This window comes from Pteropus medius, unplaced genomic scaffold (genome assembly GCF_902729225.1).
Source record: "Pteropus medius unplaced genomic scaffold, Ma_sr-lr_union100, whole genome shotgun sequence".
NCBI lineage: Eukaryota > Metazoa > Chordata > Mammalia > Chiroptera > Pteropodidae > Pteropus > Pteropus medius.
In genome coordinates, this window is record NW_024340692.1 from 4,687,465 (window position 1) to 4,702,313 (window position 14,849).

The 14,849-nt window shown below is 36.0% G+C and overlaps 1 protein-coding gene across 1 annotated transcript in view; it reads left to right on the top strand.

Moving 5' to 3' along the window:
• TTC39B (tetratricopeptide repeat domain 39B) overlaps window positions 1-13,918 on the top strand; it is a 116,896-nt gene extending 102,978 nt beyond the window's left edge. Inside the window, 3 exon segments of the mRNA XM_039874936.1 lie at window positions 7,475-7,592; window positions 9,850-9,966; window positions 12,663-13,918. Coding sequence (XP_039730870.1) covers window positions 7,475-7,592; window positions 9,850-9,966; window positions 12,663-12,753 — 326 coding nt within the window. The 3' untranslated portion in view covers window positions 12,754-13,918.
• Window positions 13,919-14,849: the final 931 nt, after the last annotated feature.

The window sequence follows — 14,849 nt, forward strand, 5'->3', positions numbered from 1 at the left end:
AATGACACATGCTGTAAACATGGATGAACCTTGGAGACATTAAGCTAAGTGAAAGAAGCCAGTTGTATAATACGACATACAATGTGATTCCATTTATATGAAATATTGATACTAGGTAAATCTATAAAGACAGAGTAGATTAGTGGTTGCCTAGGGATGGGAGAATTAGACAAGGCAGCAGGGAGTGATAGCTAAAGGGTATGGCATTTCTTTCTTGGGGTGACGAAAATGTTGTAAGATTGGTTATGTTAATGATTGTACAAATTTGTAATATACTCAAAACCAACAAATTGTATATGTTACATGGGTGAATTGTATGGTTTGTGAATTACATCTTAATAAATCTGTTACCAAAAGAAGATGAAGGGAAGAAGGCAGTTGAATTAGAACAGCACAAGGCAAGGGTGTGCTTCTGATTTAGTTTGTGACTCTTTCCATGCCTCCTTTTGCTCTTTAGTGACTGTCATGTTTTTGCAGACACAGAGAATTGTTTTTAAGTTGAAATGTTATCACAATTTAATTTTTTTTACTCAGTACTTTTGGTTGTGCTAGAGGCCCCTTTCTAGTTTATTGGAAGCTACATTTCCTGGAAGCAACTGGCTCGTGAGTAGACGGCAAATCAGGCCACCTGGGCTTATAGTCCCAGCTCTGCAGCTGTGAGACTCAGGGAAACATACCCCATCACTCTGAGCTTCAGGTTTCTTTTAAAATGGGAATGGTGTTGGACCAGGTGACATCCAAATTTTTCTTGTTCTGACGTTTTCTAATTCTGTATCTGAAATAGAAGCTTTCTTTTTTTGATAAACCATGCCATAAATGATAGCTTTGTCCTATTTCTTATCAACCCTTAAATCAGTTAGGTAACATCCCAAAATACTGGTCTTATTCTCTGTAATGTTCTAACCACATAAGTTAAATGAAAACTTCTGTGGTGACAAACATGGTAAAGGGCGTAGAAATTCAGGGAGAGCCAGGGAAAATTATAACAGTTAACTCGTTTTTCTTAAACTGGAAAAAGATGGGCACTGAGGGAGTGCTGGCTCCATACTCAGTATACTCCCTGCCATGAGGGATTAATTTAGTGAATAGGCCTCCAGGGAGAAGAACTCACTTGGGTCATTTTTGTACTTGGAGCTACAGTATGAGGTGGGAATGTTTAATGGCATTTCTCTTTACAAAATTTAATTTAAAAAAATTAAAGTTGATAGGTGTAGGTAAAAAAAAAAAAAAAGTCACTCATATTTTTGCTCCAACAGAATTAATTTACCATTTTTAGGTAATCCATCCTAGCCTTATGTTTATAGTTACAATCACAGTGTATCTGGACATATATTAACCTAGTTTTTCTTTGTTTAATACATCATACACTTTTTTTAAATTGAGATATAATTGACATACAAAACTATATTTGTTACAGTACTATATATTATCTTTAACATAATTGTTCAATATTTGTATACATTGCAAAACGATCACCACAGTAAATCTAGTTAACATCTGTCATCATCCTTAGTTACAAAAATGTTTTTCTTTTGATGAGACCTTTTAAGATTTACTCTTAGCAACTTTTAAATTTGCAATACAGTAGTATTAACTACTGTAGTATAGACATCATGCTATACATTACATCCCCATGACTTGTTTATTTTTTCACTGGAAGTTTGTACCTTTTGATGCCCTTCACCCACTTTGCGCCCCCACCCCAATCTGTTCTGTGTATCTACTGAACATGGATATTTTTTTTCTGCTTAAGATTCTACGTATAAGCGAGATCGTACAGTATTTGTCTTTATCTGATTTATTTCATTTAGCGTAATACTCTCAAGGTCCATCTATGTTGTTATATGGCAAGATTTAATTCTTTTTCATGGCCGAATAATATTCGTGTGTGTGCGCGCGCGTATGTGCGCGTGTGATATTTTCTTTATCCATTGATGGACACTTAGGTTATTTCCGTATCTTGGCTATTATAAATAATGCTCCAATGAACATGGGATACATATGTCTTTTTGATTGAGTGTTTTCCTTTTTTGGGATAGATACTCAGAGTGGAATTGCTGGATCATATGGTACTACTATTTTTACCATAGACTTTTTAATTGTTGCTAAATAGCCCTTGCAATAATTTTAAAAGCTTCACAGCACTCCATTAGAGCTAATTTATTATAATTTAATCAACCTCTTCAGTATTGTTGGGCATTTAGGCTGCTTTCCATATTTAAAATAATTCTAGCTTTAGACTCCTATCAATCAAGAAAAGGAATATTAAAGAATGAAAGCTGAATCAGTGGACTTATCTGCTAATAAAGCCAAGGTTTCAGGCTGGATAGTTAAAGAATCAGTAGAACAAAGAACAATGCTGTATTGAAGCCACAGACCCTCCCCCTATTAGACATCTTGCAAATACAAACTGGTGGTCACAGGGAGACCAGGTGAATGGAATATTCTGCTCCATTATTGAAAAACAGCCTCACACAAAGCTCATCATTGATGGAGAGTGAGTGACATAATCCCCCCATATCTTTGATTTTGCTTTCTGCTGTTTCAGTTACCTGCGGGCAACTACGGTCTGAAAATATTAAGTGGAAAATTCCAGAAATAAAGAATACATAGGTTTTAAGTTGTATGCTGTTTTCTGAATAGCATGATGAAATCATACACTATTCTGCTCCATCCTTCCCAGGATGTGAATTCCTTTGTCTAGTATATCCACCTCACTTCATCTCATCATGTAGGCATTGTATCTCACATCATCACAAGAAGGAAGGTGACTATGGTACAATAAAATATTTAGAGAGGCCACATTCACATAATTTTTATTACAGTATATTATTATAACACTTCTATTTTATTAGTTATTGTTAATCTGTTACTATACCTGATTTATAAATTAATCTTATCACAGGTATGTATATACAGGAAAAAACAGTGTATATAGGGTACAGTTTCAAGCATCCACTGAGGTCTTGGCATTTATCCCCTGCAGATAAGAGAGGACTACTATAATGTCACTTCCCCAAATTCAAGGCAACATTTTTATAAAAGAACCATTGTTCCTTTTTTCTTTTTCCCTTTCCTTCCCTTTTTCAGAAAAGTTATAACACTTCAGTCTCTAATGAACTGGAGCTTAGGTAGAGAAGGCAAATATTGAGGTATTCATCTTCACAGACTGATGATTCCTTTTGATTTCTGGGCTCCAGGGGAACAAGCGGGTGAGAAGTCTCCAGAAACTGGGATCAAAAAAAAGGCCAAAGTATTTACTATTATGCGGACAACCAAAGGAGTGTATGTATAAGTACAGACTACAGAGTCAATATATGGACATATCAGACTTTCTTTGTGTGTTATTCTAGAAGTTATATCACTTACATTGTCTATATAGTTTCTATTAGCATAGAGTTATGCTTATATTTTTTTCAATTACATCTTTTTAATTTTTAATTTTTTTGTAGTAAAAGGCACATAACAAAATTTACCATTTTAACCATTTTTAATTGTACAGTTTAGTAATATTAAGTATATTAACATGGTTGTGCAACCAGTCTCCAGAGCTTTTTCATACCCATTATAGAGCAACTTCTCATTTCTCCCTACCTCCAGCCCCTGGCAACCACCATTCTACTTTTTGTTACTATGAATTCCACTGCTCCAGAAACTTCATGTAAGTGGAATCATATAATATTTGTCTTGAGACTGGTTTATTTCACTTCGCATCATGTGCTCAAGATATATCTATGTTGTAGCATGTCAGAATTTCCTTCCTTTTTAAGGCTACATAATATTCCATTATATTATATACCACATTTTGTTTATCTATTCGTCCATTGATGCATACTTAGGATGCTTCCACCTTTTGGCTATTGCGAATAATGCTTCTAAGAATATGGGCATGCAAATATTTTTTGAGACCCTGCTGTCAGTTCTTTTACCTATATAGCCAAAAGTGGAATTACTGGGTCACTTCTCTTTTTCATTTTTTGAGGAACAACCTACTGTTTTCCATAACAACTACACCATTTTATGTTCCCACCAACAGAGCGCAAGGGTTCCAATTTTTCTACATCCTTGCCAACACTTGTTATTTTCTGTTTTTTGGAGTTTGTGTTTTTGTTGTTTTTTTGGTTTTTTTTTTTGTTTTGTTTTTATTTTGGTAGTAGTTGTCCTAATGGGTTTGAGGTGATCTTTACCTCATACCTTTAATGTGAAGTACTTTCAAAAAGGAAAAATATTTCATTTTGTTTTGAGTGGAAAATCAACAAAGAGTCAAATCATTTTGAATTTAAATGAAACTCTGTGCAAGTTCACCTTAGAAATGCAATTTCACAAAATGCACTTCTGTAAAATCCATTTGCGCTTTTGAACAAATTTATTAGTATTCATTTTTGTTCAACTGATTTGGCCACTTTTCATTAATTTGCTCATTTGAACACTCTTAGATTTCCCTGCTATACATAGAATTATGATAGGCAGGGAAATAGTGTTCCTACTATTAAGGGGATTATCTATGATTAAATCCCACATATTTGCAAACTAAATGGGAAAATGAAGGTTTTTTAAATAAATGGATATGTGAAAACTTGAGAGGTAAAGGAAAACCTCTTTATTTTGTGAAAGCATTTGTAGGGTATTTTTTTCTCCCAGAAAAGTAGGCCAGCTTGCTGCTTCTGTTTTTCTACAAAGATAAGGGTTTGGGTTCAGTAGAATAAATTCCGATGTTTGAATGTCCGTCCTTTCAGTGTAGACTACTATACACTCCCAGAGAGCAGGGCCTTTGTGTAGTAAGAAGTCTTAAAGGACCATTGGGTTTTCTCTATGTGAGCAGGCTCTGCACTCCTAAGTTTATTTTGCCCCTCGTTGGTTAGGGGGAAAAATTAAAGAAGTAATATATGTATCAGACTATGCATGTAAAATGTAATAGAGATTTAGGAAACCAAGACACTGGTCTGTCCCTTCCTTCCTTTTTTAATGACATACTGAGATGATAGGCTTAAGAGATATTTAAGCAGGGCCAGGGAAGTTCAAACATACCATACTTCCTAAAATTGTCTTTGTCTTCCCCTGGGAAAAACAAAAACAAAAAACTTTTTTTTTTTCTGAAGATCGCCTTCGTCAGATATTACACGTGAAATTTATGATGATCTCGTCTAGGTCCATTGTTTTATGCAGGAATGTTTCCCGACATGTGCCTCCTACCCACCCCTCCCGCCATGGCTGTTATGACCTTTGAGTAATTAAGTTCCTATCCTTCAGAGTAAGGGGAAAAAATCCAAAATTGGAAAATGGAGTGTAATTGTAAACCTGAGGTGACTTCATCTCCACCCTAACGTCCCACTCCACTAGTAGGAATGTGCTTTTGCTTCTACCTTGGCAAGTGTCCCTAAAATAAAAGATGGGAGAGGGTACAATTGGCATTCTACTCTGACAGTGCCATAGTTCTGACAGGCTGGTCATGGATACAAAGGGAGGAGGAATACTGTTAAAGAGAGAATATTTGGTGTAATACACCTAGAGTTGGTGTTTGCTATTAATTCTATTAGTGTTTCATTTAAAATTAACTAAATTTTAAACATGTAGCCAGAAATTAGCACAGTAGCTCTTATTTGACTATTCGTTGTGGTTAATTTGCTTGGTGAAAATGTATAGCAAATATAATCAGTTACATACAAGGGAAAGTGTTATTTACTTTATGGCTTTTTACTTTCTAAATATATTTTCAAATTTTTCCCTTGGTGCATTTTAACTAGACTTTTTCCTCAGCCTACTCTCTGTTTTATTATTAAGTGCAGATCTTTTGTGATGAAAATGTGCTTTGGCAGCATTATCATGTAATTTTCTTGGAATGTAAAATGGAAACTGTTGAAATGTTCATCCATGAACTCACCCAGGAGTTGGAGAATCATGATAAACAGTATGTTTTAAAAGAATCATCTGAAAAATAGTGCTCTGTGGTTTGAGGAAATAATGGTTTTGACTTCTAAGGTTTTTGGAGGAATGTTGTGTTTCTAAACTCATTTTTATAGCCCCTTCTCATGGTATAAATAAAAACTAAGTGTGGCTTTACTGGTACTTCAGCTTTCCGTGGCGTTATGCCTGGTCTTCAGCAAAATCCTCACTGACTGAGCACCAGAATTTTGTGGTAACACAAACTATCAGAAAATGCTCAATAAAATGCATACTAAAAATCTGCATCTAGCATGGCCCGTAAGGGTTTGTTTCTAGGCCTGGAAAGATATTGCTTCTTGAATGTATATTTCAAAAAGCATCCATGATTAGGAGCATGAATACTTTTTTTTTTTCCTGTGGAAAAATAGTCCTTAAGTAATAGGAAAGGTAATGTGGTATTGGTATCTGTTATTTTCTTGGTGAATGATCTATAAGAGCTTGGAAAGGAGAGGTGAATATCAGCTGTTTTTAGCACCTAGAAGTAAAGTGACCCCCTTCTGTTTGGTTAAGCAGCATCGTTAACCTCCCATAGATGAGCAGTTTACTAACTAAAAAGCAGCATGTGTTAATGGTGATTTCTGATGTTTGTTCTGAAAACAGAGGGATTTTAACATGAGGGGCTCCCAGGGCCTCATTAGTTTGGTTTACTGCACCCCCACCCCATGTTGTCACAGCCTGAAATGTATGAATTATCATTCTGTCTTGGAATGACTTCTTAGTTGCACCTAACTTGCAAAATCCCCCAAATTCGAAAGTGGTAGATGTGAAACAGCTACCTTTGTTAGATAGATGTCACACATAATATGGTTCCTTCTGTTTGATATTCTGCAGCCTTGGGCTGTAGGAGGCAGAGTCATTTTCCAAAGGGAAAAAAATGGTGAAAGAAAAACCTTTGCATTAGCTTCAAGCAGTTAGAAGTGTGTGAAGATTTTAGGTAACTTGCATGTACTTCAGAACCATGGCATCTAATTTTATGACCTGATTTCCCCCCAGAAGAACATAGCCTGGGAGAACTGATAAGTTATAAACATAATGATCTGAAGAGGGTATTCTGCTTCCTGAATTTTTAATGGGTAGAAGGCCATCTGCTTCTCCATATGGAAGTGTTATCCTCACCCACATGAGCCAACACAATTAGAAGCCAGAACCACAGGAGGAGTCAGCCTTCTTGCTCCTCATGGCTTTACTTTTTATAGAATTAATAAAGCTCTTATTTTATTTAGAGTTCAAATTTTCAACTGTTCTATCTAAGGTCACATAACTCAGAATATGAGCACCTGAAAAAAATTTTTAAGTGGACAGAGCGAACCCCTTCATAAAATAGTGTACTAAACTAATGTAGTAAATTCAGTATTCCTTTAATTTAAAATGATTTCATTGTGTTTTATTTAGTGAGGGCAAATACTAAAAAAAATTTTCCTTATTTTTAAATGATCCCTCTGAAACCTTGTAGCTATTATTAGTTCTTCCTCTTAATTAGGATTTTTGACAGCATTTTTCTTTTTGTGTGTGATTTTTGTTTTGCTTTAAGATTTCAGCGACTACTCAGTAGATGACGAGTGCTTAGTGAAGCTGCTGAAAGGATGCTGCCTGAAGAACTTACAGCGGCCCTTGCAAGCAGAATTGTGTTTCAATCATGTTATCCAAAGGTAAAAACAAACAAGAAACTAACCTGACTGCAAATTGCGGCTTCTGGGGAAAATGATGCTTTTATCTCTTGCTGCTGACTTTTTACTTGGTGTCACCAGAAAGAGAATCCAGTAGTGTTTTCCATGTTCTTTGAGAGCAAAATTATAATCTAAGTGGAACATGGCTTTGTGCTTTTCCACTTGGTGTTTAGAGGTGACACATAAAAACTAAATTTATGGCCAAACTAACAGGCGTCCATTTAAACTCTAGCAGCAATGTACTGAACCTCTGATGCTTTTTTGATTCCTGTATTTACTTTTTCATATATTTATTCCACAGATATTTGAGCACCCACTATGTGCTAGACACTTGCTGGATCCTAGGGATTCAGAGTTGAGTAAAGGGACTTGCTGTCATTGAGATAATCATTTGACAGGGAGGAAAGACACGTGATGGATGCTATAAATGCTTCTCCTTTGGCAAAGGGCGTTTCTTCTGTATATGCTTGAGTTTGTTGGTTTTGTTTTTTTCCTAATAGCATTGATGATGATGTCCTGCTCCTTTATGAAACAAGAGAGTTGAATCAAGGTTCCAATGTCTGGCTTTTTTTCTCTTTTTATCTGGAGTCATAAATGCAGATATCTACAGGGGCCAGACAAGTAACCTTACTGAGTGATGGCAGAACTAGGGATTGACGGGCATTGTAGATACAGGAGATTATGTGTTCTCTTTAAAAAATGCAGCCACTCCTTAGCTCTAATTGGTTATTGCTCTACACGTATAGGCCTAGTAGCAACAATCCCTGCAATTTTTCATGAAAAGCCTGGGATCTGGATTTTATTTAAAGCCTCTTGAATTTTAAATATTGGCTTAAATTTTTTGAAAATACTGTAAGCCTAATAGATCACAGCCCCAGACTGCCAGTTGATGTCCTCTGTTCTGTATCATGTACCTTTCCACCCATGGCCACTTATCCTCTTTTTGATAACATTTTATGAGAATTTAGGACTGATGTCCTTACAAGAAGAGAAAAGAGACTGTGTCTATTTTCCAAATAAGTTATATACTTTTTTAAGTAAACATGTTAAAGAAATATCCACTGAGTTCTATTTTATTGCTGTTTTTATAAGAATCGAAGGGATGATTAAAAGGATTGTCCATGCTATTTGTTGTGTTTTAACAATAGTGAATTGTTTGCTCATGTGTTTTATAATTTTCGATTGTGAGTTTTTCTTCACTGGCATTTTATCTTGAGACTCCTATGAGGCTAGGATTGAGAAAGTCTTTCTAAAGTCATTTTACTTTTCTTTCTGTCAGGTGCCCCAAAGACTTTTCCAGCCCAGGCCCACATTCATGTTAATTTCATTGCTTAGAGGTTCTTGGATCCTTTGGGCAATGTAAATTTGAATTGCAAATTAATGTGAGGGCAGGTCTTTTAGTTATTAATTTCCCAAGGAATGCGCTTTTACTTCCCACCTAGGCACAGGCCAAGGAACCAACTGCCTGTGTTTTCCTCCTATGGCAATGATTGGGTTTTTTCTAATCTGCCCTTTCTCTGATGGAGTAGTCTTTCAAGGGCCCCCGATTATATAGAGGTCTCAGTCCTGGCTCCCTGTCCTGTGTGGGCCCAAGGCCTTACCTCCTGCATGGACATTGAGACACAAAGCCCTGGTTGATTCAGACTGAAGCAGACCCCAGGACTGCTTTGGCATCATCCACGCACTCAGAGTTCTGGTTTTGTTTTGTTTTGTTTTCAGTTTGAGAATTTTTCTTATGTTCTGTGAGCTGAGCTATGCATTTGAAAATGTGTTGTTCATATCTTTTTCAGAGCTTCTAGATGTTTTGTCAGAGATTTTTCATAATATTGCTGAAAACAAGCATTGACTACTTCTTTACTGACATGTTTTAGTATTATAAGACTTAAAATAGAAAGTGAAGTGCACCTTAGTAAAAAATAATACAGCATTCTTATTTCTAAATGGAGTTCTTTCCCGTTCAGGGGGAAGATCTTGTCCTTTCTAGGGTTATTCTTTGAAGTTCTGCATGTCTATCTAGAGGGCAGTAAGCAATCCTCAGTGCTGGATCTAGATTAAGGAATAAAATAGAGATTAATACATTAAAAGCATCCTATTTACTGCTGTAGTCTATTAGATTTTTTTGACTATGTACAGACAGCTTAGTGCTGCACCTGTTTTCTGAGGGATGGGGAAAATACGCATATTGTAAAAGAGTGAAAGTTTCTTGTTAAGACTTAATTGCTTTCATTCACTCTTTTAGTGAAAAGCTGCTGAAGTTTGACCACTACCTAGTGCCATTTACTCTGTTTGAGTTGGCATTTTTGTACAAAAGCCAAGGGGAAATTGACAAGGCCATAAAGGCCCTAGAAACTGCAAGGTAAGTGATGATGGCAGCGTTTCCTTGATTGCTGTGGAGTCTGGAACGTCAATACCATTATAAAAATGGCAGGAATATTATATGTATGCTTAAAAGTAAAACATTAATGAAAGTTAGTAATAATATTTCCTTTCCTAGTTTATGCTTAGTTGCTACTCATGGCTTTTGCTGTAATCATGCTGTTTCCAACCTTCTGAATGCCTGACTCTGTGACTATTTACAGATGTTTTGATTGTGGGCTTCCATATGACAGATATCTAACCTAATCTCTTCTCTTTCGAGAGTTGGCAAACTTTCTGTAAAGGGCCAGATAGTAAGTATTTTTGGCTTTACAGTATAAGGTCTTCATTGCAACTACTCAAAATTAGCCATAATTTTGATCATAATTTGCTGAATCTTGGTATATTCAACCATATTTCTCATTTCCTTGAAGACCCACTGATTTGAAGAAGCCCTTTAAATCTTCCCCTGACTCTCTTTTTTCTGTCTGCTGTGTAATTTCAAAGCAATTTATCATTTCTGCTGGACAATGGCTCTTGTTTCTGCTCTCTTAGTTGGAGGGAGGTGTTAAACAAACAAACAAGTAAGAAATGTAGCAGTGGAATGTGCTTTGCTGAGATTTATAATACAGTGCAGAGTACCTGAGTGTTACTTTAGATTGAGTTGATTCTGGAAGGTTTCCTTGAGGTGTTAGTGTAGTTGAGATTTGTGTAATTAAAACCAGTCCCGAGATCATTCAGCAGAAACTGTGTGGGGAACATTACTGGCTGAAGCCAGGTAACCTCTAGATTAGAGTGTTGAGCCACTATATCGATAATGATGCTTTTTTACTGAGATGGGAAATACTTAGAAGAGCAGGTTTAGGGAGAGAAAAAAAACACTTCTATTTAGACCATGATATTTTGAGATATCTATTAGGTATCCACATGGATATAGCGAGTTGACAGTCACATATAGAAGCATGGAGTTTAGTGAAAAAGTAAAGGTCTAATGTAGATATTTCAAAGTCACCAGCACAGAGACAGTGATATTTAAAGCCGGGATACTTGATGAGGTCATTTTGGGGAACTTATATAGATAGCGAAAGAGGCCTAGCACAGAGCCTTGAGGTATACTTAAATCTCTATTTTAGAGATTAAGCAATAAGATTAAGAAGTGGCCAGCAAAGTTGGGAAGACATCCAGGAAAGCAAGCCAAGTAAACAAAGTTTTTCAAAAAGAAGAGAGTGGTCAGTTGTAAAGATAGTTGCTGAGAGGTCAAGCAAGGTGAGAATAGAGAGGTGAACGTGGCAGCATGAAGATTATTGGCAACTTTGACAAGTGAGGTGAAAAAGTAGAGTGAGCTACTTCAGGCAACTCTTTCAGGATGTTTTGCTATGAATAAAACATAGTAATGGGGCAGAAGCTTCAGGGGCATGGTGGAGCCAAGAAAGCCACTTCTTCCTCCTCTTCTTCCTCCTCTTTCTTCTTCTTCTCTCTTCCTTTTATTTTTTTAAATGAGAGCAAGTTACTTCTAAGGATAATGACATATTTCAACTGATGCGTATATATCATCAAGTGTAGCTCATAGAAAATTAGGGACTATAAATACTGTTGTTCCAAGTATTCATTATTTGGACATATTTAGTGGTACCTAAGCAATACACACTAAGACAAATTTATAATGATTAAAATAAAAGACTAGTAATTCACTAGTAAAAGACAAGACCAGCAGTGATCAGAAGGTCACCACTAACTCAAGCCAGTACCAATGATGCCAACATAAACAGACTTCCTAATAATTTCAAGACTGTCAGCGGTCTGCAGTTTCCCTTATGTAGTAGGAGCTTTGCACAGTTGCCAAAATCAGCGCCAGACATTTAAGAAAATACTCAATTACATCCTTTGGTAAATTCTAGTAAGATGTTGATTTAGCTTATGAATAATCACCCTTTTCAAGATTACCAGTAAATAGTACTTAGACCCGTATAAAATGCTGGGCTATAGAAAGAAATGAATGCCGCTGCGAAGAAAGAAGTTACAGCTCACCTGAGGCAATGTGTGAAGAAATCAGGAGTCCAGCCAAAGTCGAAGCCATTTCATTTTGCTGATTCTTGATTCTAACAAAGAGAAGTCAACATTAATGATCTAAGTAAAGTTTTTAAATAATCTGGATTTTTATCACCTCTTCTGACATTGTCACACAATAATTGTTGGCCAGACCGTTGATCTTTGCCTGTGAAAATTGGAGTAAGTAATTTTGGTGTTACTGAGTCATTTTGCTGCCTGTGTTGTGGTTATTATTTCATGGAAGTTTCAAAATTATTATTTTTCTCTTTTGGAGAAGAGTGATTGATCATGTTCACCTTGTTTATATGAGGCTGCCTTAAAATTTCCAGTTTAGAAAAGGAGGTCAACTATTTAAGAACAGTTCACAAAATTTGATAAGCCCTCCTTGTAATCTTCTTGCTATGTTTTTGAATGGCTTGGTAATTAAGTAGAACTTTGCTACTCAGGAGGCAGCTTCTAGAAATAAAGAATATTGCTGCCATCTTCTCCTCACAGGACCAGAATCTACATTTTAACAAGATCCACTGTTATGCATGTTGAAGTTTGAAAGCAAATGAGGAATGAAGATGAGAGGAAAGGGAGGATCGTGGTGGTGCTCTAGTATACCAAAGGATGTTGACATTATAATTTTATCATTATTGTCTTTAGAAACAACTACAAAGATTACTCCATGGAGTCTAGACTGCACTTCAGAATTCAGGCAGCTCTTCACCTCTGGAAAAGACCTCCCTCAGACTGATCGGAATGTGAAGGATGGAATTCACGCTCCATTGGCATCTGCTGTAGATTAGACCTCGTATTAAAGAGGAAAAGTGGTCTTGTGAATGAGAGGCAAACTATTAATTTTATTGTCAATATTTTCTATCATCTGTGTGGCTTATTGTTGTTCTACATAACTGTTTCTCCGCTATTAAATAAAGTTAAATACTATCTAGAAAATTCTTATATTTTGCCTCTCCAAAAAGAATTTCATCTTAGATTTGAATTGGAGAGTGAAGACTTTTAGAGGACTCACAGGTACCATAAAGCCTAATTAAATCATTTATTTTTTTAATGTGGAAATTAATATTGTTTATGTAGCAAACGGCTTAGAAATTGAGCCACTTTTAGGTTTGTTGGTCAGTTAAACTTCAGAGATATTTTGTTGCCTACTATTTACATTTTGGAGGGGAGAATAAAATCACCTACATCCAAGATAGCTTACGAACCTTCTAAAGATTCCTGAAAAAGAGAGGCAGTGGGTGCAAACAGGGATGGGATAATGTAGTTAATAGTTTGTAAAGACCTGTATCTAGCAAAGATGGTAAAATATTGTTATTATTTTTTTATTTGTTATGTAAGTTAAAGGTTGTGACCTTTTGGAGAGACTATCCTGTTTTTGAATATACTTAAGTCTGTTATAATAATAAGAAAACTATCTGTGTGTCTAAAGGGAATAAAAAAATTATATTTTAGAAATTATCTTCAACCTTAGCAATGAGAGCTTAAAAATATATATATTGATTATTTTTCTTATAGGAATCAAAGTTCCTGCTGCTTTAAACGACATGTAAAATATCAATTTCTACACTCATGATGTTGGTGAATAAGATCTAATTTTCTAATCTCTCTAGCACTGTGATGGTTCCTTGTAAATATCTGAACTGTGTTTAGTCCTTTAATTTGGAAGTACAATCCGGGCATTGAGTGGAAGAGAGCCCACTTCTGTGGCCCCAGCCCTGCTACTGGTTAGCAGTTACCGGAGTGTTCTTGTGGGAGTCGTGCTCTCTGCATCTCCGTGTTTCCTTTTCTGTGAAATGGAAAAAGAACAGATGATTGTCAAGGTCTCTTTCAGTTTTGTAACTGTCAATCTGTGTTTTGCGTATTTGTTTTCAGCAAACAACTGTTAAAATGTTTGATCTGAACTTCTTCCACTTAGAGTGTGTTTTTATTTTGCAGTCACCACTATCTACACCCCCTACTCCCCCAAATATGTATGTTTTGAGGCTAAAGACCAGTTTGCATCTAGAATGAGGAAAAACAATTAGTGAACCAATGAATCGGTTTTGTCTTATTTCTATTGCTATTTTGAAGAGTAACTCGTCATGGAAGCCTCTGCAGTTTAACAGAAACAGCCTCATATTGGGAGTCAGGAACCAGCCCATCTCTGTTAGTTATGAGTTCCTTGACAGAGAGCAAGTCATTCACCCTTTCTGGGGCTCAGTTTCCCCATGAGGATAGCACCACAGAGCTTGGTGCTCATGAGAGCTCAATTAAATAATGCATAGGCATTTGCATAGCTTTTTGTAAACCGTGAAAGGCTAAGCAGTTATGGTTTTTATACACTGATTACAGTATATAAGGCAAAAAGTATTGGCTGAGTCTGTGGTCTCTGATGGAAAATGAGAAAAGCTTGGAAATTCAGACACTTTTAAATTTATGTATTTGGCACTGACTACAAGCCCAGATTACAAATTTGCTCCTTGCTATTTATTCCTTTCTACATGAGCCTGTACCTAGCAGTTATTTGGTCTTATTTCCTTTAAGGTTTTAATTCTTGACCAATACCGAGGATGTTTTCAATAAAAGATGATTAATACAATTTGAGTCAGAATACCACCTCTTCAGATAGTGTGGTGGAAGTCTCAATATGTGCTATTAATGTGAATGATATAACTTTAGTTCTAGACAAAAGAGGAAATAAAATGAACTGCCATTACAATTAGTAGTGGAAAATATGTTTAGTGATTTTTTATATATCTTGGAAAAAAACTTTATCAACTCCTTAGAGAAGCTTTCGTAGCATTATTTTTTAAAAGTATAAACACCCACAATTTTTAATGGAAGCTGCAAGTC